This window comes from Pelodiscus sinensis, chromosome 3, assembly GCF_049634645.1.
Source record: "Pelodiscus sinensis isolate JC-2024 chromosome 3, ASM4963464v1, whole genome shotgun sequence".
Lineage (NCBI taxonomy): Eukaryota > Metazoa > Chordata > Testudines > Trionychidae > Pelodiscus > Pelodiscus sinensis.
In genome coordinates this window covers 11,456,501-11,481,417 of record NC_134713.1, presented here as the reverse complement: position 1 = coordinate 11,481,417, position 24,917 = coordinate 11,456,501, and the positions used below count along the sequence as shown (strand labels likewise).

General features: G+C 40.1%; 2 protein-coding genes across 10 annotated transcripts in view; one reads left to right on the top strand and one right to left on the bottom strand.

Annotated features, from left to right (window-relative positions):
- SUPT3H (SPT3 homolog, SAGA and STAGA complex component) overlaps nt 1-24,917 on the top strand; it is a 426,525-nt gene that overhangs the window by 8,317 nt on the left and 393,291 nt on the right. For 6 of the 7 annotated variants that reach the window (XM_075923378.1, XM_075923381.1, XM_006120667.4 and 3 more), the window contains one exon: nt 8,282-8,385. The exons of the other annotated variant lie outside the window; for it this stretch is intronic. In XM_075923378.1, the coding sequence (XP_075779493.1) occupies nt 8,282-8,385 (104 nt within the window). Of the gene's footprint in view, nt 1-8,281; nt 8,386-24,917 lie in introns of those variants that run through there. 7 annotated transcript variants of the gene reach the window in all.
- The window catches only part of RUNX2 (RUNX family transcription factor 2), a 213,045-nt gene that overhangs the window by 154,350 nt on the left and 33,778 nt on the right, over nt 1-24,917 (bottom strand). The gene's annotated exons all lie outside the window — the stretch shown is intronic.

The following is a 24,917-nucleotide window of genomic DNA, read 5'->3' as shown; positions in this document are numbered from 1 at the left end:
TATTATTTGTATGTTCGTGTTCATAGGACTCTGAAGTCCTAGTCATGTATCAGAACTGTGTTGTGAAGCTGACAACATTTCTTTTGCATGATAAGATAAAACCAAAGATCTGAATACATGTGCATAATGAAAACCTTACTTCCTAAATACCAAAGGAGCAGGACTGCTTCTTGTGCTACTTCTTGCACAGTGCTGAGTATTTGCACACAATACAATATTTGGTGGGGACATTTCTGATTTTGACTTACGTGTAAGTTGCAGACTAAAATGTTTAAAACAACAACACTAATTTTAATACAGCATTTGGTCAAAGCATCTTAGCATTCAGTGGTTTCCTTCCTTCCTGTTTTGTATGGTGTTTATGGAAGTAAAAATGTATCCCATTTTGCATTATTTCAGATCATATGCAAAATGTAGTTATGAAAGAAGTGAAATGAGGGGCTGATGGCAGTACAGAAATTAGATGCAAGTCTTCAGAAATAATTTCTTTTAACAGTAATTTATTTTTGCACTCAAAATAGGCTATACACATTCCTTATCACCTGCTGAATGGGAACATGTAATTAACTTCTCATTTTTTTTGGAACCTTGTAAAGTTTTATATAGTTTGCCTCTTTAGTCAAGTTACAATAAGCTGTTTTTTGTATTTCTTATATGTAAATCATAGTTAATGATACTGACTTCAGAGGAGTTTTGTAGGTAAAAGTCTAGTGTAAATGGAGGAACAGTCAGGCTGGTAGGGCAAAAACAACCCAGTTAAAGTCATCTCTCTGTTAGAAACTACATTCCTCCCATTGTGAAGAGACTTTAAATAAAGCTGAATGAATTCAGATCTCACTCTATTTCTGTAGCTGCATAGTGAGTTTTGGAGTAGATGAAAGCTAAGTTTTCTCTGGTGGTGTTTAAATCAGTAACTTTTAATTTAATTAATGAAGGGTTTGGAGACCTTTTGTTCTTTAACCTATCCTTTGTCTCGGTAGAAACCCTCATGTGATGCTGCCGGAACAGCAGTTGATGGCGGCACTTGAGTACCTCTCTGTAGAAGATAGATATGCTGATCATGTTCTTTGTGAGGCCTCCCTGACTTAGGAACGTGATTCCTTTCCATTCTTGATTGAAATAGTCCACATTTTTTGATATTCAGGCCTCATCTATTTATACAAGCTTATGAGGTAGTGCAAAATACCATCTCTTATGTGCCCAAAAGCTTGAGTCAATAGATGTGCTGTGCCTTGAAGATTAGTCAGTTACTGGTGTGACCATATCACCTGGGAATTACACAGGAAGAACATAGACCCAATGGACAGGCTATGGAACAGGAGGTTTCCAATATTTCTTAACTTTGTGATAATTTCTGGCCTGAACTCAACCAGACGAGTCTTAGCATTTATCTACTCAAGGTTGTTAGGGTGCGAGGGAGTTACTTGCCATGTTTCCTCTATAAGTGTATATTTAATTTATGTCAAAGACACTGAGAGATCAGGATCGGTATTTTTTGTACACGTTTTCATTGATTGAAATTGTTTACATAAATTTATTTTCTTTCCTTTATAATTCTAAGATTGCTAGATTTTTTTAGAGAAAATATAATTTGCAAGTATGACATAGATTTAGATAGGGCCTTATACTTTCTAGTTTTAAATATTGTTAATCAAAAGTTATGTTCTCCTTGCTAAAGTTCATGATTAAACTAGGGCATGTTGAAATAATCTGTGACCCGATCTGAACATCTGAATTCACTTTGTGGAATATGGCAAACAGCTGTATTTCAATTCAAAGCTAAAACAACTGTAGTACATTGACCCATTGAAGATTACAGTAGGTTTTTAATTCCATGTTAGCTGTATTTATTGGAGAAAATTGATTTGAGAGTGCTTCTGCTTTTGACTTTGTTTTTAATGTCCGGAAGAAAGGAAATAGAACATGCGGATGATGGGACTTTGATGTGTAAAGAAGTTAATTATCTAAACCATCAAACAAAATGTGGGTTGGGGAAGTCATTATTTTAAAGGCTATGACAGGGCCTGATGAGCTGTTGGGTTCATCGTGTCAAGAAAATTCTGTACACCTGCTTGATTTGAAAGTTAAATAATTTGGTTTTAGTAGGAAGACAGTGGTTTAATGGATGGGTAGAGCTGGTATGCTCCTAGTCCTTGATCTTGCAAAGACTTATGAAGGCAGGTAATCCCATTGGATTTAATGGGATTGCTCACGTGTGTTTGCAGGACTGGAGCCTTAGCAAGTAATTCTGCTGACAAAACACATGAGTATAAATGAAACCCTGAAAGTTCTACTTCTGGGTGAAACCCTTTGCAGGATTGTGGCCTAGGCACATAATTTTTTTTGGAAGAGTCCAATTACTTCAGTATGGTTACGTAAATATAAGGCAGTATAGCCAGCCTCAGATGTTAAAAAATCATTAGTTCAAAACTCATGAGATGTAACTTTTATTTAAGTCTTTTTTTAGTTTCTGAGTGTTAAGGTACATGCAACTCAATTTCAAGCTTTTTTTTGCAGCCATAAGGGCTAGATTTTTTTTAACAAGATGAGATTGTCACATAATCACTTGTCTCTAGTGTGTGCAGTTTAAAGTACTGCATCAAATACCATGAAAGTTGGCAATACTGGTAAGGGATACTCTTGTATGTAACAATTAATAACATGAACAAAGGTTGCCTGATTGGGCCTTAGTTAGGATATGTCTTCACTATGAGCTGGATTAATGGGCAGCAATTGATGCAGCAGGGGTTGATTTTTCGCATCTAGCTCTTCTGTCAATTACAGTACTCTACCAAAATGAGAAGAGCAAGCAGAGTTGAGGGGAGAGCGTCAGCTGTCGATTTAGTGCTGTGAAGATACCGCAGAAAGCTGATCTGAGTATGTCGACTTCAGCCACATTACTCATGTAGCTGAAGTTGTGTAACTTAGGTTGACGGCCCCAGTCATATAGACAAAGCCTGAGTGAGTGGGGAGTGGGAGGGAAATAAGACTGCATACCATATACTTAAATTTTTGAATAAGCCCAAAGATTGCAATTCTGTAGACACATGCATATATAAATGTACTCACACAAGCACTTCCAATGAAGTTAATGGCACTATTCATGCTTAAAATTAAGCATGGGTACTTGCAGGATTGGGGCCTTATCTTATTAATCATTAACTTGAATAATATTATAGGTGATCCTGGTAGTTACAAACAGGAAAGTCTAACATCAATACCAGAAAAATTAGTTGAAACTATAGTAAAGAACAGAATTGTGAGACACGCATATGAACATAATTTGTTGGGGTTAAAAGTCAACATGGTTTCTGTAAAGGGAAATCATGCCTTACTAATCTACTAGAGTTCCTTGAGGGCATCAGCAAGCACATGGAAAAGGAGGCTCCAGTGGATATAGTACTTAGATTTCTAGAAAGCCTTTGACAAGGTCCCCCACCAAAGGCTTTTAAGTAAAGTAAGTTATAATGGGATAAGATGGGGTCCTCTCATGGACTAATAACAGGTTAAAAGATAGAAAACAAATGGTAAGAATAAATGGTCAGTTTTCAGACTGAAGAGAGGTAACTAGTGGAATCCCACAGAGGTCCATATTGGGAAAAATCCTATTCAACATATTCATAAATGATCTGGAGAAAGGGGTAAATAGTGAAGCGGTAAAATTTGCAGATGATATTAAACTGCTCAAGATAGTTAAGACCAGTGGTGGCCAATCCATTTAACAAAGAGAGCTGAAACAGCAGTGAAAAAAAGGAAAGCCCCCCTATAATTGTCAAACCAAAAAAAAAAAAAAAAAGGCTGCCCCTTTTGAGAAACAAGCTTAGGCTTTTTGGCCAATCAGGCGCCTGTTGATGGCCACCATTTTTAATTGCTGCCCTGGTGAGCACAGGGGAGCCGGGGCGGGGGCTGTTGGGAAGGGGCGCTGCAGGGTGGCCACCCCTGGTTAATTCCCAAAGCAGACACTGAAGGGCTTCAGAAGGATCTCTCAAAGCTAGTGACCGGGCAACAAAATAGCAAATGAACTTTAATGTTGATAAATGTAAAGTAATGCATATTGGAAAATTTAATCCCAGCTATACGTACAAAATAATGGGGACTAAATTAGCTGTTATATCCCAAGAAAGAGATCTTGGAGTCATTGAGGATAGTTCTCTGAAAACTTCCATTCAATGCGCAGCAGCAGTCAAATAAGCCAACGGAATGTTAGGAATCATTAACAAAAGGATTAGAGAATAGGACAGAGAATATCTTATTGCCTCTGTATAAATCCATGGTATGCCCACATCTTGAATACTGCGTACAGATGTGGTCACCTCATTTCAAAAAAGATATCTTAGCACTGGAAAAAGTTCAGAAAGGGCAATAGAAATGATTATGGGTTTGGAGCAGCTGCCATATGAAGAGAGATTAAAAAGACTGGGGCTTTTCAGGTTAGAAAGGAGAACACTAAGCGAGGGTTATGATACAGGTCTATAAAATCATGACTGGTGTGGAGAAAGTGAGTAAGGAGAAGTTATTTACTTGTTCCCATAACTTAAGAAGTAGGGGGTCACCATATTAAATTAATATGTAGATGGTTTAAAACAAGCAGAAGGAAGTACTTCGTACAACACATAGTCAACCCCGGAACTCCTTGCCAGAAGATGTTGTGAAGACCAGGACTTTAGCAGAGTTCAAAAAAGAACTAGATAAATACATGGAGAATAGGTCCATCAATATATATTAATCAGGATGGGTAGGATTGGTGTCCCTTGCCTCTGTCAGAGATTATGAATGATGATTTCCTGTTCTGTTCGGTCCCCCTGGGACAACAGTCATTGGACACTGTTAGAAGACAGGATACTGGGTTAGACTGGACCTTTGGTCTGACTCAGTATGGCTGTTCTTTTATTCTTATGCATTCTTTCAAAATTTGTAAGGGCAAGAAAATTCTAGCCAAAAGCTAGTGTTAATGCCTTGTATAACTTTACTGAATTGTATTTCTACTTCTTTATGACCTTTTAATATAAGATTTTGACATTACTATTAGAGTGTATATACGTATTTTGAGCTATTAAAATTAGACATTAACTTATATAAACGATGAAATAAAATAGAGAGCAAGAAGCAAAACGAAGAAGAACAAAAATAAGACTAAATATACTCTTGATTTAAATTTCCAAGCCTGTGGGTCTTCGTTATTCTAATCCAGTAGCACCTCCAGTGTATAGAAGCCTCATGGTAGAGGTTGCACATAAAGATGATAAATTGCAATTATCTGGCTAAGCGTGTAGTCAATACAATTTGTATCGATTACACAATTAGTTGATAAGGACCACTCTGCAGAGCCATAGTGGGGGTAGCTCAGGGAGCCGGCTTGAGCCAGTGCTGAGTAGTTCCAGCTTGTGCCAGCTCCAGGAGCCACCCATGCTGATGCTCTGAATTTTAAATGTAGTAAGAGCCACAAGGCTGTTACTACATTTAAAATGCAGAGGCTCAGGGTCCTGGACTAGTGCGAGTTAGGACTGCTCGGTCCTGGCTTATGCTGACTCCAGCAGCCCCTGTTGGTGGCAGCCAGGGCTGGCCATAGGCAGGGACTGCTCCAGAAGCAGCCCCTGTCAGCAGCAAGCCCTGTCCATCGCTAGCAGGGGTTGCTGTCAGAGCAACCTCTGTTCGTGGCAGCCAGGTGTTGCTGCCGGAGCAGCCCCTGTACACGGCCAGCCCAGACTGCTGTGAACAGGGACTGCTTGGTGGCAGTAGCCCCTGTCCATGGGGGAATGGGGAGGACCAGAGGGGTTGCTGCCAGAGAAGCAATGGGGTTGCTGCCAGAGAAGCCTCTGCCCACCGTGAGCCTTGGGCTGCTGCAGGCAGAGGATGCCTTGTAGCAGCCCCCCCCCCCCATCCACTCCACTGCCTCTGATAGAGGCAGCGGGCATGGGGAGGAGGGCAGGTGGCACTGTGGAGACAGTGCTGGGGGGAACTGGCTTTTAAACCGGCTCCCCCTGGCACTTAGTCCTGCTCCCCACCCCTGCCTCTCTTTGAGGCAGCAAGTGGGTGGGGAAAGCAAGTGGTCAATACTTACTAACATCCCTCATTGCACATACTCTTTTTACACACTCGAAGACAAGTTTATTGCATTTTTAAAAACTCACTGATTTCACTGTTCAGGTATGAGACTAATGCTAACTGCTGACCAAATCACTGGTCCTATTAATACATAAAACTGGGCGCCCCTGCTCACATGACTAAAATCAGACTTCAGAGGAACTGAATAAGTGAGTAAAGTCACACATGTGCTTGTGTTTGTAGTTTGGGAAACTAAATTACAATATTCTGGGAAATAAATAGAATGTGTTAACTTATGTGAAAGTATTAATATTAAACAGTTTACCTCTTGTATTTTAGATACAGATATATATTACAAGTTTCACTATTTCTTTGATTCAGCTCTGTGCTATATATCCTTAACCTTTTTAAGATAACCATAATTATATTAGTACTCATTGAAAATATCTCAACATGTTGTATTCAAAAGCTTTAAAGTCTTAAAAAATGAAAACATATTGTAATTAACCATATGTAGTGCTAGTGGAGAGGTGTGGTATGCACTTTGTATTATTAAACTTTTTTTTGAACATAGGTTAAAGGTAAAATTATAGGTGGGAAATATCTGACTGAAAACAAATGATATTAACATCTGCTTTTTATTATCACAACTACCGCTAAAACAACATAAGAAATGAGCAGATATTGGTTAAGTGAAAGTTTACTAGCTCTCAGCAAACCAGACAGGAGAAAAAAATATTCTCTGTCTTCTCCTTATCAGAAGACCTGTGATGTTTTAGTGTTGCTAAGTGTTGTTTGGAGGTAACAAGACATAGAAGACTAATATGTGACATTTTTGTGTAGAGAAATGTAGTTGGATAATATTTGGCTTTTTATATTGCTTGTAATGAGTGATGTTTAAACATGAACTTGTGTGTTTATTTTTAATTGTATTAATTTAGTTTATCAAGTTAATTTTATTATTTGATGGTCTTCATAAAATATCTGTTACACATTGTCTTTTGTTTGTTTTCAGTAAATTGATTATAGATTATATGATTTAAAGATATTTTGACTCGCATTTTATTAGAGAGGAAAAACATCTGAGCTGAATTAGTATATGTGATCTGGTTAGAACAGAACTGTGTGCATGTTTCAATTTGGAATAAACTGTTTTAATTTTACAGGAATTCTGTAAGGAAAACCATAAACATGTTACAATAATTTTTTTTGTTCATGTCGTACCACCGACACTAGGCCATACATAAAGCTGAAAATAGTGTAAGTGGGTAAATCACATTCAAAGCTGATCATTCCACTGTTGAGATCATTCACGTTTCTTACTGACTTTTTTTTTTTTTTTTTTTTAAAGATTTCAGTATTTGGTTTCACTGCTGTAAGGACCTTAGTAATTCCAGTGAGGATTAAGCTACAGTAAACTAAGGCCTCTTTCCTTATGAATGAAAGCTAGGTTTAATGCACTTTAAGTTGTTATGTACATTAACTTCACAGCTATATTTAATTCGTTTTGTCTGTCTACAAGGACAAAACCTGCATGAATATAGTCCCTATGGGATTTGGTTGCTGGCTGCGTGATCTGAAAGTCATATGCTTCTGTTGCAAGACTTGGCCTATGAAAGCCACATATATGGCCCATAATAATGTGAGCTCTTGAATAGAGATTGAGACAGGCTTGCATTGATGATTCTTGAATTATTTGAGAACCCATAAGTGGCTTCCTAAATGTTTTAAAACAAAGCCAGTGGAGAGGAATAAACACAAATACAAACCCAACACACACTTTCAGTAACTGTTAGTTGCAATGGTTGCTGATCACATTTTGTGGTTTGTGGATAATGCAGGTGACAACTCAAATAGGCTTCTGTTCTACATTGAAAAGACTTCTTCGTGTATTGTATTTTCATTCAGGTCTTGTTTGAATTTTTTTCTTCTGAATCTGTAATGCAGTCACTAAGGTGAAGCTATTACAATTATTACTGATTCTTCTTATATATCTAGTTACTAAAATGAACAGTGTGGTTTTCTCAATTTGTCCTGTAGTAGAGAAAATAACTTGCTGGTAGCACTGAATAAAATACATTGTTAATGTCAACATGAAACATAGTATATATTAGGCTGGATATTTTAAACCACATGTACTTTGTGAAGTGGTTTATAATTGCTGCCATTTCCTAGATCCTCTGTTTATTAAATTAAATACATTTGCAAGCTCTGTTGTTTCTTTTTGTTTACTCAGATGAGCAATATTGCAGCTAGCCCAATGTCAAATGTTGCCTCTTCAAGCAGCACAAGGGGGGCAGGGAAATCAACAAGCTTTACTCCTGAACTGCAAAGTATGATGTAAGTAACCTATCCAAATATCTCGGACTGTTTGCATTTTGAATGTGGTTTTTTGTCATTCTGTAAGAAAATAGGGCAGAAGAAGAATAGATACATAAGATAGCCATCACAGTGTTGACATTTTAAAGACACTTTAGGCAAATAAAATATTACTTCGCTACAATAAAAAGGGTTATACAAATTCTGCTAAATAAGGGATATTTTTGTGTATTGTATATGAAAATAAGTTGAGACCTACATTTCTTAATTCATCATCAAATAATATAATGCTGACATAAAATTATTTTAAAAGTAGCTTTTCGTTATAGTTTTACAACAATTTTTGGTGATAATGCAGAAATATATGTTTGTTGGTGAGATAATGCTATTTCTTATGGAATTAACATGTGTGGACCAGTTGGAACTGATTACATTTTAGTCTTGATGGAGAGCAAAACTGTTATAAAGAAAAATGATTTATTATTCTAAAATGCCACTGGAATCTGGGTTAATCAGAATTGTAAGCTGTGATACTATAAGGTTTTGTAGCCCAGAACTTCTAAACATCTCAAGATATTTAAACAACCATTCACTCCATCTTTAAGACACTGCATAATCAAGAATATTTCCTTACCTAAGGCACTCTTCTATTTGATTAGTGGCCTATTACTCTGGGCCAGGCTTCAAATCTTGATTTGGTAGAAGGCAACTTATCCATCAGAGAACTGGACCTGCCAGCACTGTCATTTTCCCCCCTTTTTATTATGGATCCAGGACACATTGATCTGTAGCGAGGGGGAGAACTCAGGCTAATGAGCTCTTCTTTCCCTATGGATCATTATTCCTGATTTATCAGGCAGTTTAAAGAAAATTTCAGCCTGAATCTGGAGCATATCTTCTTTAAATCTGCAGATGGAGAACTGGGCTGGTAGCCCAACTCCAAATTATGTGCAATTTTTTTTATACACTACAGTATTATGAATATATCTTAACCAGTGTATGTAGGGTGGGGGATGGAAATTAGGGTATACATATGAGTTCAACTGTACTTAAAAGGGGAGCTGTGCGATATGAGATCCTGTTGGATTGTTTAAAAGAATTTTCTTCTTCCACTGATTTCTTTGCTAGATTTTCAGGTCTTACAAAGATAGCACAGGAGTGCCAATCCTATACCATTAAAAACAGAACATCAGCCATTTTTGGTTCTCTCTTCACTACTTAAAATTGCTGAAATTAATGTCTCAGCTTTTGAAAATAGTTTAACACTTCAATAAAAACGATGATGTGAAGTAGGTTAGATTTAACAGTAAAAACATTTTGGTCTGTTGAAATTTATATTGGTTGGAGCCATAAACTCTGAAGTAGAGAGGACTTGAACACTTATTTTTACTGTGTACAGGTTGAACCTCTCTAGTCTGGCACTCTCTGATTCAGCAGCATCCATGGTCTGGCATGATTTTAGTTAGTCGGATGTGCATTTATCATGGGTGTGGGCAAGTGTCCCATGGTCACATAACATTTGTTTACAGCATCAGTCTTGGCTCTCAATGTTTTCCATTGTTATTTAGCTCTAATTTACCCCTAAATGTCTTCTAAGAGCCCAGTAAGCAGTGGATATGTTGGTAATGCTCCTAGACAATATCGACCTCCTGTGGTTCAGCTAATTCTCTGATTCGGCTCCAGTCAGATCCTGAGGGTGCCGGACTAGAGAGGTTCAACCTGTACACATATACAGGCAGTCCCCGGGTTACGTACAAGATAGGGACTGTAGGTTTGTTCTTAAGTTGAATCTGTATGTAAGTCGGAACTGGCGTCAGCCGCTGCTGAAACTGATCAGTTTCAACCGCGGCTGAATCTGGATGCCAGTTCTGACTTACATACAGATTCAACTTAAGAAACCCAGGCGTCCCCAAGTCAGCTGCTGCTGAAACTGATCAGCGGCTGATTCCAGGAAGCCTGGGGCAGAGCAACTCTGCCTCAGGCTTCCTGTAGTCAGCCGCTGGTCAGTTTCAGCAGCGGCTGACTTTGGGACGCCTGGGGCAGAGCAGCTGGAGTGCTGCTGGGTTGCTCTGCCCCAGGCGTCCTGATTCAGCCGTTGCTGAAACTGACCAGCAGCGGCTGAATCAGGACGCCTGGTGCAGAGCAGCTGGGGTGCTGCCGGGTTGGTCCGGAGCAGCGCTGCGGGACCAACCCGGCAGCCCCCAGCTGCTCTACCCCAGGGGTAGGCAAGAAAAGCCTGGTCTGCTGGGGGGGCACTCGCTGCACCCCCCCCCCAGCAGACCAGGGAGACGGGGGTGGCGGGACCGCCCAAGTCCTCCACGGCTTTGCTCCGTCTCCCTGGTCTGCTGACCTGGGAGACGCGGAGCAAAGCCGCAGAGCACACGGACAGCGGGACAGTCCAGGCGCGCCGCGGCTGTCCCACTGCTGGCGTGCTCCGAGGCTTTGCTCCCCATCTCCCTGGTCTGCTGGTCGGGAGACGGGGAGCAAAGCCGCGGAGCACGCCCGCAGGGGGACAGCTCAAGCGCGCCTGGGCTGTCCCGCTGCGGGTGTGCTCCAAGGCTTTGCTCCCCGTCTCCCTGCAGACCAGGGAGACGGGGAGCAGCTTTTCTCGCCCCAGAGGACGGGGGCGGTGGACCGCGGCGCATCTGGGCGTCCCGCCGCTCCCGTCCTCTGGGGCGAGAAAAGCCCTGTTCGTAACTGCGGATCCGACATAAGTCGGATCCGCGTAACTCGGGGACTGCCTGTACCTACAGATTTTGTATTTATAATTTTAGTCATAACGAATAATATGTGAAAAGTTTACCTTCTGTCTGGTACTTTGTTTACAGTGTTCCTTGAAAAAGTTAATATTTTTAATACAGTGTCCTGGAAACAGATTGATTGTAAGCACTGATCTTGATCCTGTCATTTTGAACCATACTTAAATCTATTTCTTTCTTGTTCTCTCTTCACATATATAGGTTTTTAATAAACTATATTGCACAGGCTTATAAAGTTTTAGATTTTTCTTCGATTTATTGAGGGGCTCTATTAGGGATTAAGAACACTTATATTGAGCTTGTATGACATTGTGCTTGTGTCCAGATAAGGGTGTGACAAGATTACCCAGCAATATTTAGTAATATGTCATTCTGTTAAATCTGCTTTCCATATTTGGCAATTTTTCTGGGAGAGGTTACTTGGCTATTCAGAGCAGCAATTCTCAATCAGTGTATGTGTGCCCCTGCAGGTACACAGAGGACTTCTGGGGGTACATCGACTCAACAAGCTGTATAAAAAACACTAGTGAAGTCAGTAGAAACTAAAATCTCATACAGATGTGTACATACTTGTTTATATTGCTCTATATATTATATACTGAAGTGTAAGTACAGGTTGAACCTCTGTAATCTAGAATTCCCTGGTCTAGCAACACCCATCGTCTGGTGTAGGTGCAGACTCCATGGTGCTCTGTGGCTGGAGCATCCACAGGGAAAAATTAATAGGTGCTGAGCACCCATTCGTGCAAAGCTCCTTCCTCTGTGCCCCTTCCCCTGCTTCTCTCACGTTCCAATGTTCTTGCGCTGATAGTCTCCTCCTCTTTCCTCCCAGTGCATCTGGAGTGTAGTGAATCAGCTGTTCATGGTATTCAAACTCTGGAGGAACAGGGGAGGAGCAGGAATGGGGCCCATTTGGGGGAAGAGGCAGAGAAGAGGTGAAGTGGCTGCAGAGCCCCAGTCTGGCACCAGGAGCTGAGGGACACACTGCTGCAGCACCCCCTCACATATACTTCCGCCAAATATGGAGACCTACTGGAGCTCTGCATTGATCTCCCTTAGTCCTATAAATTCTCTGGTTTGGCACGAGTTAGGTCCCCAGGGTGCCAGACTAGAGAGGTTCATCCTGTACCATATTTATATTTCAATTTATGTATTTTTATAATTACATGGTAAAATGAGAAAGTAAGCAATTTTTGAGTAATAGTGTGCTGTGACGCTTCTTTATATTTTTATATCTGATTTTTGTCAGCAGGTGGTTTTTAACGGAAGTGAAAATTGGGGGTATACATGTCAAATCAAACTCCTAAAAGGGGCACCATAGTCTGGAAAGTTTAAGAACCACTGCTTTAGAAGTAACTGCCAAACCTTGAAGATCTCATTCTGTTTTCAGTTAGAGGCAATGAGGAAGGAAGTATTAGAAACATATAGATAGGTAGGTAGATGGTGGTATTTCAGTATACAGGCAGTCCCCGGGTTACATGGATCCGACTTACATCGGATCCCCACTTACAAACGGGGTGAGGCAACCCCGCACTAGCTGCTTCCCCCCAGCAGACCAGGGAGACGTGAAGCTAGTGCCCCTCCCCAGCAGACCAGGGAGACGCGGAGCGGCTTTTCTCAGCAGACACCTCAGCTTGAGAATAAAGGACTGAGGGAAGTGAGGTGTGGGAGAATAAAACTAAGCTCTGGAGAAATGTTTGGCTAGAGTTTCCCTTACAATATGTACCAGTTCCGACTTACATACAAATTCAACTTAAGAACAAACCTACAGTCCCTATCTTGTATGTAACCCGGGGACTGCCTGTATAATTGAAATTAGATGTTTTACTTTACATGTGCTGCACCATTTAAGCTAGAGGAACCCCGATGGCCAGCTAGCATAACTGCGAAGCATCTGGTGTTCTGTGTATCTTCAGTGATGTAGTATGTTGGTGACTCAGTGTGTTCCCTCTTTCATGGAGACTTAATTTTTTCTTAAACCTAAAATAAGTGATTTGCTCTGAAAAAGCATTTTTTTCCCTCCGAACACAAAGAGAAAACATAACTGATCACCATTTGGGCTCCAGAATCAAGGGCAGGCCATGAATCTAGGGAGCTGAAGTCTGTGCTGCTTCTTTGGGTCAGTGTCTGAGGAGCCTATATTTTATTTAATTGGTCACTTCCTGATTAAGTGCTTTCCCTTGGCCTGCCAGCATACACACGATTTCTGTCAGAATGTAGAGGTTATTGTTGGCTTTATAAATGTAAGAAACAGATGTTTTCCTTCTGTTTCAGAGCCTGTTCAGTTGCTACTTTAAAAATTAAACAAGTCGTCTGTGTCTTGAGATAATATTTTTCATAAATAGTTTCACAGAGATGGTTAGGAATCAAAAGAATCCTTCCAATATAATCAGCTTATTAAAATTATATTTTAGTGTATTCATATTAAAATAATTTTTTCTGCTAAAGTTTTGCCAGGGATGGACCATATACAGAAAAATTAGTTGACAAGGTAGTTGTAACAGCACCCAGGTGGGATGTTACTGTATGGCAAGCAAGCACACTGGCTTGCCAGTCAGTAGTTTGCTGTGTAGACAAATCCAGGTAATATATATATATTAACTTGCAGGATCGCCCTATGGATTGCCCTACAGAGGGGGTATCATTGACGAGTTTATGCCTCTTCGGCTAGAAAGGGAACTTACCTCAGCCCTTCCTGGGATTTGATTTTGTTAACTCTCAGGCTACATCTAGACTACACCCCTCTGTCAGCAGAGGGATGTAAATTAGAGGCTTCGAAATTGCAAATGAAGAGGGGATTTAAATATTCCAGCTTCATTTGCATAATCACGTCATGGCGCTGTTTCACACAAGCACCATTTTGAAAGTGAAACTGCAGTTTAGACGCAGTTCTTTCGACAATGGGGTACTTTTTCGAAAGATCCTGTACTCCTCCTGAGGTCTTTTTAATGTACTCCTCAGGAGTACAGGATCTTTTGAAAAAGCGCACCGTTGTCGAAAGAACCGCATCTAAACTGTGGTTTCACTTTCGAAATGGCGCTTGTTCGAAACAGCGCCATGATGTGATTATGCAAATGAAGAGTGGGATATTTAAATCCCCGCTTCATTCGCACTTTCAAAACATCTAATTTACATCTCTTTGCTGACAGAAGGGTGTAGTCCAGACGTAGCCTATAAGAATATACACACACAAAAAGATTGGGCCATAAAAGTACTGTTTCTTTGAATGGGAATCTTTTCATAGAGCATGAGAGAGCTTAACATGGTAAAACGTTTTCTAGTTTTTCTGTTGATGTTTAGTGCAACTTAAAACATTTGCTTGTATGAGGAGACGGTATAAAGCCAATTGCTGCTAATTCTGTTTAGTATGTGAACTTTTATGTCTATATACATATTTTTCAGGTGTAGTTAGCAGTAACACTAAACTACACTAATGTTTGGCTTATGGAGGTAAACAGAAATAGTGCAGCAAGCTCTATAGGCAACACACAAACACATACGTAAAAAAATATTGTGCTGTAACTTGACATTAATATATGTAGCTTTTAATTGAGGCTTTTGCAATTGGTATTTTGATCTTATAAGCATTTAAAAGAACTTAATGAGATATAGATCTTGCTTTGACTCAAATATCCTTTATTTATGTGTAGTATGTGACTTCAGAGCTTTCAGTTCAGTAGTAGGTGTTAAAATAATATAAAAATTTCAGCAGAACTAGTACTCTATGCTTAGGTTTGTTTTATTGGTTACTCTACATACATACTGTTTCCAAACTAACTTTTGAAGCCCTGAGGTCTTTTTAATTTAAACTACAGCTTCAGCGCAGGAAAGAGACAGCCCTGATGAACATTTTCATGTAGCAGTTTAAAATTCCAATTTACACATTTAATTGGTCTATGTCATTTATGACGTAAAATAATTTGCATATAGTATGACTTTCTGGAACCATTAGTATTATTTTAAATATTGAGCTAAAGGACATGAAATAATTTGTTTTCTTCAGTCAAAGGTCTTGATGAATTGAATTTTGTTTGAAGGCAAGCCCAAATCTACCTAAAACATTAATTATTTTCAACGATTTGGGCATAGTCACTGAAATTAATTGTGATCTTAGACTACAAAACTATGAAGAATCCGATCCTGCACTCCATGCACACACATGGCTCTCCCGTGGGAATGTTGGCTTGGGCTCCAGATTAGTTAACTACCAACAAATTTACTTTTCAAAACTTACTTGTCTGTGGTTTCCATTGGTGAACTTATATATTTAAAGTTGGTGTTTGTTTACTGTAATATTGGCACACAAGTTAATGAGCTGATCCTACAAGGCCTTATTTGTTCACACGTTTAGGAAGACACATGAATAGTCTAGTTAATGTCGAATATTTATTGGATGGCCATTTGATTGATAGTTTTGTTGAAATAAATCACAGGCTGCTTGCTTGGATTACTTGTGTGTGTGTGTATGTTGTGTGTGTTGCACTTTATGCACCACCACCTGCAGGTTGATAGGCAGTGGCAATGTGGGTGATGACCAAAGTCATTTGGAACATGTTTTCTTTTGAAGAAATTTTTTGACAAAAAAAGTAATTTACTTCAATATTTTTTCCAGTGTGTTTTTGGGGTTTTGTCAAAAATATGAAAACCCATTTTTTTTTGTAACATGGGGTACAGATCACAGCTGGAGGATTCTCTGCATCTTGGGGTCTTCAAAGTATTTGAAGGCTTCAATATCTGAGATATAGGTGAGAGGATTATTCTAGGAGGAGTGGGTGAGATTCTGTGGCCTGCACTGTGCAGGGGGTCAGACTAGATGATCATAATGGTCCCTTCTGACCTTAAAGTCTATGAGTCTATGTTTGGCTGAAAAAAATATTTTTAAATTTTTGATTGCCAAAAACCAAAACACTGTGGTTTTATAACAAAAGCTCCAACATGTAGCTGAAAATGGACGCTTATCATGGAAAATTCTCCTGACCGACCTCTACATGTGGGTTAACTTGTGAAGATTAGATGCTTCCAGTAGCTGTTGGGTTACATTGAACTGCCCTCAGTATATGTTTAGTGGAAAAAACTGTTTGTTTTAAAGTTGTTTTTCTTGGTTTGTAATCATAGATTACTAGGACTGGAAGGGACCTCGAGAGGTCATCGAGTCCAGTCCCCTGCCCTCATGGCAGGATCAAATACTGTCTAGACCATCCCTGATAGACGTTTATCTAACCTACTCTTAAATCTCTCCAGAGATGGGAATTGCACAATCTCCCTGGGCAATTTATTCCAGTGTTTGACCACCCTGACAGGAACTTTTTCCTAATGTCCAACCTAAACCTCCCTTGCTGCAGTTTAAGCCCATTGCTTCTTCTTTTATCCTCAGAGGCCAAGATGAACAAGTTTTTTCCCTCCTCCTATGACACTCTTTTAGATATCTGAAAACTGCTATCATGTCCCCCCTCAATCTTCTCTTTTCTAAACTAAACAATCCCAATTCCTTCAGCCTTCCCTCATAGGTCATGTTCTCTAGACCTTTCATCATTCTCGTTGCTCTTCTCTGGACCCTCTCCAATTTCTACACATCTTTCTTGAAATGCGGTGCCCAGAACTGGACACAGTACTCCAATTGAGGCCTAACTAGCGCAGAGTAGAGTGAAAGAATGACTTCTCGTGTCTTGCTCACAACACACCTGTTAATACATCCCAGAATCATGTTTGCTTTCTTTGCAACAGCATCACACTGCTGACTCATATTTAACTTGTGGTCCACTATAACCCCAAAACCCCAAGATCCCTTTCTGCTGTACTCCTTCCCAGACAGTCGCTTCCCATTCTGTATGTGTGAAACTGATTGTTCCTTCCTAAGTGGAGCACTTTGCATTTGTCTTTATTAAACTTCATCCTATTTATCTCAGACCATTTCTCCAGTTTGTCCAGGTCATTTTGAATTATGACCCTATCCTCCAGATTAGTCGCAATCCCTCCTAGCTTGTTATCATCTGCAAACTTAATAAGCTTACATTCTATACCAATATCCAAATCGTTGATGAAGATATTGAACAGAGCCGGTCCCAAAACAGACCCCTGCGGAACCCCACTTGATATGCCTTTCCAGCAGTATTGTGAGCCATTAATAACTACTCTCTGAGTACGGTTATCCAGTCAGTTATGCACCCACCTTATAGTAGCCCCATTTAAGTTTTATTTACTTAGTTTATTGATAAGAATATCATGTGAGACAGTATCAAACGCCTTACTAAAGTCTAGGTATACCACATCCACCGCTTCTCCCTTATCCACATGACTCGTTATCCTATTAAAGAAAGCTATCAGATTGATTTGACATGATTTGTTCTTTACAAATCCATGCTGGCTGTTCCCTATCATCTTGCCACTTTCCGAGTGTTTATAGATGATTTCCTTAATTACTTGCTCCATTATCTTTCCTGTCACAGAAGTTAAACTAACTGGTCTGTAGTTTCCTGGGTTGTTCTTATGTTTGACTCCTCATTGTTTCTCACTGACATGCTGAAAAAGTTCTGAATACAGTTTTCCATTTAACCACAACTCCTGCTCCTCCTTGCCTATGTAGTCCTATTAGTTCTTACATTAGCTATTTCATGGTTTGTATTGATGCATTGTCCGAAAATCAGTACATTACAGGTGCCCTTATTTTGAACATATCGATTTAAGTTTCAGAAATGTAACAATCAGCAACTAATATAATCTAGGAATTGCTTAATATTTCTATTAATGGTAAATCGTGTATCAAAATGAAGTTCTCCCCTCCCTCCATAATCCTGGCACATTAATACTGGAGAGCATAACATTCGGATACTTTAGCTACAGTTTTTTGTTTTACTTTCCATAGTTGCTGACAAAATAATATTCATTGACTTAATACTGAATTTAAAACCATTACCCTGTAGAAACTATTCTTCCTCAAAGTGTGAAAATGTAGCAGTCCCATAATTCTTATTTTCAACTACTTCCAGATTTCTTTCAATAAAAGCCTCTATTCATCTCTAGCTTAGGCCTTGTCTACGCTAGAGTTTTGTCAACACAAGTTATTCTGCTCTACAGCCACCGCTGTAATTAAACCACTGTTGCACATCCACACTCTGTTCCTTATTTTGGAGGAGCCCATCTACAATTGCAGCTCTTCCATCAACTTTGACATGAGAAGTGCATTGTGTGTAAGAATACCACCGTGCAGCTGGTCTCAGGATGCTTTGGGAAGGGTCTGCAATGATTTATCAGGAAAGGTACAGTGTTGCTTGATGGTTTCTCACTCCCATCATTTCATGGGCATCCTACTAAATTGCCAGCCACTTTTCAACTGCCTTGGTAATCTTCAACTGAGCCATTTCTGATAAAAGCATGGATCTTTCACTGCTCTTCAATACTGTGCTCTGCATTCTGAACATAAGGCTATAAGAGGAGTCCATTGGGGGCTATCTAGCTGAGGGATGCCTTGAAGGAGCATATTAACACCGAGCGACAATAATGTGCTTTGGCATAGTGTGCTGAGCCTGGCATTATTTGAACCATGCAATGACCACAGAACAAAGGGATTCACTCCCTCCCCTCTAGTCCCGGCAGGAGTGCTTTTGCTGCCAGGAGCCAGCATGCTGAGTTGTGTAAATACCTGCATAGCTGGATGAAGGGCAGTGGAGTTCAAACTGGTAAGTAAAACTGTTGCGGTGAAGGTCCGTGGGGTATCTCCGGGAGGCCAGTTACAGCAAATGCAGTGTCTACACTGACACACTATCAATCTAAGTTTGATGCAAAAAGCTCTATTCCTCTCGTTGAGGTGGTTTGATTTTTTTGAGTAAAACAGGAGAGTTTTGTTGGAAGGAGGTGCATTGTAGTGTGTACACCTCACTGTTTTGTTGACAAAAGTTGCCTTTTGTGAACAAAACTGAACTATAGACACCCCCTTAGTTTAGTGGAGGGCAACCTGAGGCCTGTGGGCTGCACACGGCTTGTCCGGGTAAGCTGCTGGAAGACCGCCAGACAGCTTGCTTACCTTTCATCCACAGGTACAGCTGCCTGCAGCTCCCCTTGGCTGTGGTTCACCATTCCCCTCTAATGGGAGCTCTGAGAAGTCGTGGCTAACAAGACCCTATGAGCTGCACTGCTTCCTACAGCTCCCATTGGCTGGGAACAACAAACTAAGGTTGCCTACCGTTGACTTACTTAGTTTAAGATTATGCTAGTGAGAAACATTACAGATTTACTGTGTAAATGTTCACTTTTCTTCTGCTTTTGGAAAACATATTGAAATCATAAAACCATAGAACCACAGAATGCTAGAACTGGAAGGGACCTCGATAGGCCATCAAATCTAGTCCCCTGCCCTCATGGCAGGACCTAGCACCATCTAGATCATCCCTGATACACATCTATCCAATCTGCTCTTAAATATCTCCAGTGATGGAGATTCTGCAACCTCCCTATGCAATTTATTCCAGTGTTTAACCACCATTGCAGTTAAGAAGTTTTCCTTAAGAGCAACGAGAATGATTAAAGGTCTAGAGAACATGACCTATGAGGGAAGGCTGAAGGAATTGGGTTTGTTTAGTTTAGAAAAGAGAAGATTGAGGGGGGACATGATAGCAGTTTTCAGATATCTAAAAGGGTGTCATAAGAACATAAGAACGGCCGTACTGGGTCAGACCAAAGGTCCATCTAGCCCAGTATCCTGTCTACCGACAGTGGCCAGCACCAGGTACCCCAGAGAGGGTTGACCGAAGACAATGATCAAGCGATTTGTCTCCTGCCATCCCTCTCCAGCCTCTGACAAACAGAGGCCAAGGACACCATTTTATCCCCTGGCTAATAGCCTTTTATGGACCTAACCTCCATGAATTTATCCAGCTTCTCTTTAAACTCTATTATAGTCCTAGCCTTCACCACCTCCTCTGGCAAGGAGTTCCACAGGTTGACAACACGCTGTGTGAAGAAGAACTTCCTTTTATTAGTTTTAAACCTGCTACCCATTAATTTCATTTGGTGTCCTCTAGTTCTTCTATTATGGGAACTAATAAATAACTTTTCTTTATCAGCCCTCTCCACACCACTCATGATTTTATAGACCTCTATCATATCCCCCCTCAGTCTCCTCTTTTCTAAACTGAAAAGTCCCAGTCTCTTTAGCCTCTCCTCATATGGGACCCGTTCCAAACCCCTGTTCATCTTGGCCTCTGGGGATAGAACAAGAAGCAATGGGCTTAAACTGCAGCAAGGGAGGTTTAGGCTGGACATTAGGAAAATGTTCCCAACTGTCAGGGTAGTCAAACACTGGAATAAATTGCCCAAGGAGGTTGTGGAATCTCCATCTGAGGAGATATTTAAGAATAGGTTAGATAAATGTCTATCAGAGATGGTCTAGACAGTATTTGGTCCTGCCATGAGGGCAGGGGACTGGACTCGATGACCTCTCGAGGTCCCTTCCAGTCCTAGTATTCTATGATTCTTAATGTCCAACCTAAACCTCCCTTGCTACAGTTTAAGCCCATTGCTTATTAGCACCAGAGGTTGAGAACGATTTTTCTCCCTCCTCCTTGTAACACCTTTTTAGGTACTTGAAAATTGTCATCATGTCTCCTCTCAGTGTTGTCCTTTCCAAACAAAACAAACCCAATTATTTTGGACTTCCCTCATAGCTCATGTTTTTAGCCTTTAATCATTTTTGTTCTCCTCTGGACCTTCTCCAATTTCTCCACATCTTTCTTCAAATGTGGTGCCCAGAACTGGACACAGTACTCCAACTGAGGCCTAATCAGTGCAGAGTAGAACGGAAGAATGAACTTCTCGTGTCTTGCTCACACTCACAATCGTTTGATGGTTTAGCTACTACTTGTCCCTCATTTCCTGAAAATTTTCTGGGGGAGCTCTTCATCTGAAATAGGATTAATTGTGAATCCATGTTTCATTACAAGTGAGACAGAACAGATCCCGGTATTCAAAAGATACTTATACAGACTCCTATTACTGAAGTATCTGAGCACTTCTCCCATATTTAAAAACAGAAAGCATCGATTTAGAAAGCTCAGCGTAAAAGAGTGTGTTTAGATGTCATGGAGGCTATTCCACTTGAAATCAGCCTGCAGTCAAAGCCTGGAGGCCTGCTACTTTACACTGAATAGCTCATATTAATTTCTGATAGAGCAGAATGGTGCAAATTGAGTTTTACAAGTTCTACAAGGCTCTGCAGATAGGTATTCTGAGGCAAAAAAGCTGTACAGCTTAGATTCCTCCCCCCCCTTCTTTCGTCCTCCCTCCAGTCCAAAGATAATGTCTAGAATTTGTTGTACTTCTCTTGGGGATGCAGAGCGTGACTTCTTGCAGGAAAAGGGAAATACAGAGGTAGTGACTTCTAGGGGCCTGACTTTGATCCATCACTAGCCAGCAGGGCTAGTATGTGAATGCACATCAAACAAAAGGTGGATCTTCAGGAGTCTGTCTACCTGAGGTATAGTATGTCTGGTTGATCTCACTGGACCAATTTACCTCCACATTACTCCTATCTCTGGGTAGTAGCTAAAAGGCACAAAGAAGTTCTGAGGTTGAGCTTTCAAACTTAATCATGACTGTATCATGTTATTTCTTAGGTAATACAATACAAATAGGATTTTTAAAAGTCTGTTTGTAATGCACTGTGAAAAGAAGAATCTAAACAGAGTTTATATGCCATTGTCCCAAATGAAATTCTCCAGTTTACTCCCAGTTGATTACATTTCTCAAGTTTGTAGTGTGGGAAAAAGTTCTAAATAGCATTAACTGTCTGTCATGTATTTTTAGTCCATTATAAGATTTTTGACATAGGAGGAAAAGAAATGTTTCTACACAAGTTTGCCTAGTTTCTTTCTATCGAGGTTAACTGTTGTTTGAGTGGGTAAACCTGAAGCTTTGATAGGCTGTGCAGCAGAAGGAGATGAAAAGTATCAGTAGTGTGCAAGCACAGAATAAAGGCAATGTTTTAATTGAACTAAACATAACTTTTCATTTTTAAAAAAGTAGGCTACTCTCTTGACTAGACTGATTGAATCTGCCAAGCTGGATAGAAGTTGGTTATTTAGACCATGGCTTGCATTTAAAAAAGTGCCCCCAAAGAAATGACTAATTGGGGCCTCCAAACTTTGATAGAAGAGAAGCACAGGCTTGAGGCTTGGTCGAGCTGAATGCTTACTAATTGATCATTTGCTGAAGCAAATTAATTGATTGAAAAAGTTATTTATAAAAATATTTATGGTTTGTGAGTTAACTTCTGCATCAAAATACTGCAGGAAACATAAATGAGAAACATCTCAAAATAATTCCCATATTACAAATCTCCCGAGTTTTAAACTGAATAAACTGCAGATAACCTCATGCCTTCTTATGGCTTCTGCAGGCAAGCTCTTGTTATGATTAGTCTCACTTTTGTATGCCCAGTAGTATTTGTAGGGTCAGAAGTTTGGTTAATAAATAACTATTTACTGAATGACGGGGCATATAGAAGTGTTATGTTATGATCTTTTTTACCTGACAGTAATATTGTATAATCATTATTTGTGGTTTGTATTACTGTAAAAAGATATTCCAGATGTAAGGTATTGCATTTTGTTGTCATTACAGAATTATGAAGTAGGTACTATAAATAAAAAGCAATTCAAGAGCTAGACAGAACAGGGACTTAAGTTTTACAAACCGTAAAGAATTAATATTTCTTAATTATTTGGATCTGCAGCTTGTTTTCAGATGACTTCTAAAAAGTCCTCATGTACTATATTTACATATGTACAGGTTGCTATCAAAAGTAGCGCCTGTTCTGTCAAAAAGTACACAGATGGGACTTCCAAAATGAATTTCTTTAGTTTCAGTAGCGTTTACTGGTTTAATAGTTCAAAAGGGGTAATAGAATCCTAACGGGGGAAATGCTATCCACTGTTAGAACAGTTTTTAATGCCAAAGTATGCAAAAAACATGGGAGTGGATATTGTATTATCAAATCCATGACTCCAAATTAATTGAAGAAGAAAAGTAAGTTGGGTAGTAAGGTAAATAACAGTGAAGGCTCATTGTCAACTTACATGTTTTTTTACTCTTGAATGGTATTAGAAAATTATTCTGTTTTCTGTTAAATACATTGTTGGTGGCTACTTGTTTCCTGTAGTGGTATTTTAATGTTTTAATTCTAGCTGTCTTTTTAAAATTCCTTTTTAGTATAAACATTTAAAGCATTCTAATCTCTTTTTTGGCGTGAGCTTTTTGTTGTTTGCTATTTAAATTAAAAAGTCAAGTGTATTAGTTTTTTCCTTTTTCCATGTAATACAGTTTTCTTTTTATTAATATGTTGCTTTAGTATGACAAAACTGCCAGTGGAATGGAATCTCTGTTTTTAAAACGTGAGGTACAGGTTGAACCTCTAAAATCTGGGACTCTCTGGTCTGGCAACATCCGTGGTCTGGCAGGATATTGCTGAACCGGAGAGCCCCGGCTAGCCAAGTTCAGAAGTGCAGCCCCGGCTGTGCTGGCGGTGGGGAGCACAGCCCTAGTCAGGGCTCACGGCAACGAGTGCAGCCCCAGCTGGGGCTGGAGGCAGCAGGGCCAGTGGTCAGGAGCACAGCACTGGCTGGGGCTGGCGAGGTGGGAAACCAAGCCTACGTGGGGGAGGGAGTACAGCCTCAGTCGGGGTTGATGCAGTGCGGGAGGGGGTGCAGCCTCGGTTGAGGCTGGCGACTGGGAGTACAGCCCCGGCCAGGGCTGGAGTCAATGGGGCCAGCAGCTGGGCGCGCAGTCTGGGCCAACGTTGTGATGGAGGAAGCCCTGGTCAGGGCTAGAGGCAGCGGGACGGGCCCCTTTCTGTGATTGGTACAGTGGGGGACACAGACCTGGCTGGGGCGGTAAGCAGTGGGGCAGGCAGCATGGAGTGCAGCTCCATCAGGGAACAGAGCCTGACCTCTCCTTATCTGTCAAAAACTCCATGGTTCAGGACCACTCAGGTCCCAAAGGTGCTGGACAAGGGAGATTCAACCTGTATTGAATGCCCACAACTCTCATTGATTTAATTAGGAGTTGTGGGCACTCCTCTCTTTTCAGGGATGCGCAACATCTTGAAGGATTACTGATTTAGGAGTTTTCAACTCCCATTGAGTTCAGTGGGAGTAGAGTTAGCTCAATCCTGAATGATAGTGAAAAACCCACTTTTACCATCTTTGGAATCTGTTTTTCTATCACTGCTGAGCACCTGTTACACCCATTACAATCAGTGGATGTTGCTTGTGTTTTTTAGATCAAAATCTTTTTTCTATTGTGGTTTTTTTTGGCTTAATTGGCAATATTGGACTTTAGGAATCAAAGTTAGGAAGTTAGCAACCTGGAGCTCATAGGGTTTAAGAAATGTAAGCCATATACATTGTACAGCTTCTGTGTCATGGACAATTGGACAATACCAATTTGGGTTGTTTTTGTGTGTAGTAATGTAACAATATAATGTTCAGTTTTGATGCCCATTTAAAATTGGGTAAATTTTTTTTAATCTCTGGATCATTTATATCACATATTAATTACAAAATTATCCACTAGGAATCTTCTGTCTGCAAAAATAATTTAATGATATAAAATCTATATTTTTAGAACACTGACAACATTGTTTAAAAAGTGTTTTTATATTTTCTTTAGCTGATCTGTAATGATATATTATTAATGGCACTCTGGGACACTGATATATCCAGTCTCTTTTCCAAATACATTGTTTCTGTGAAACATTTATAATCCTTGCTATTAGAACACAGAAGCTCATTTTGGTAGCTTTGT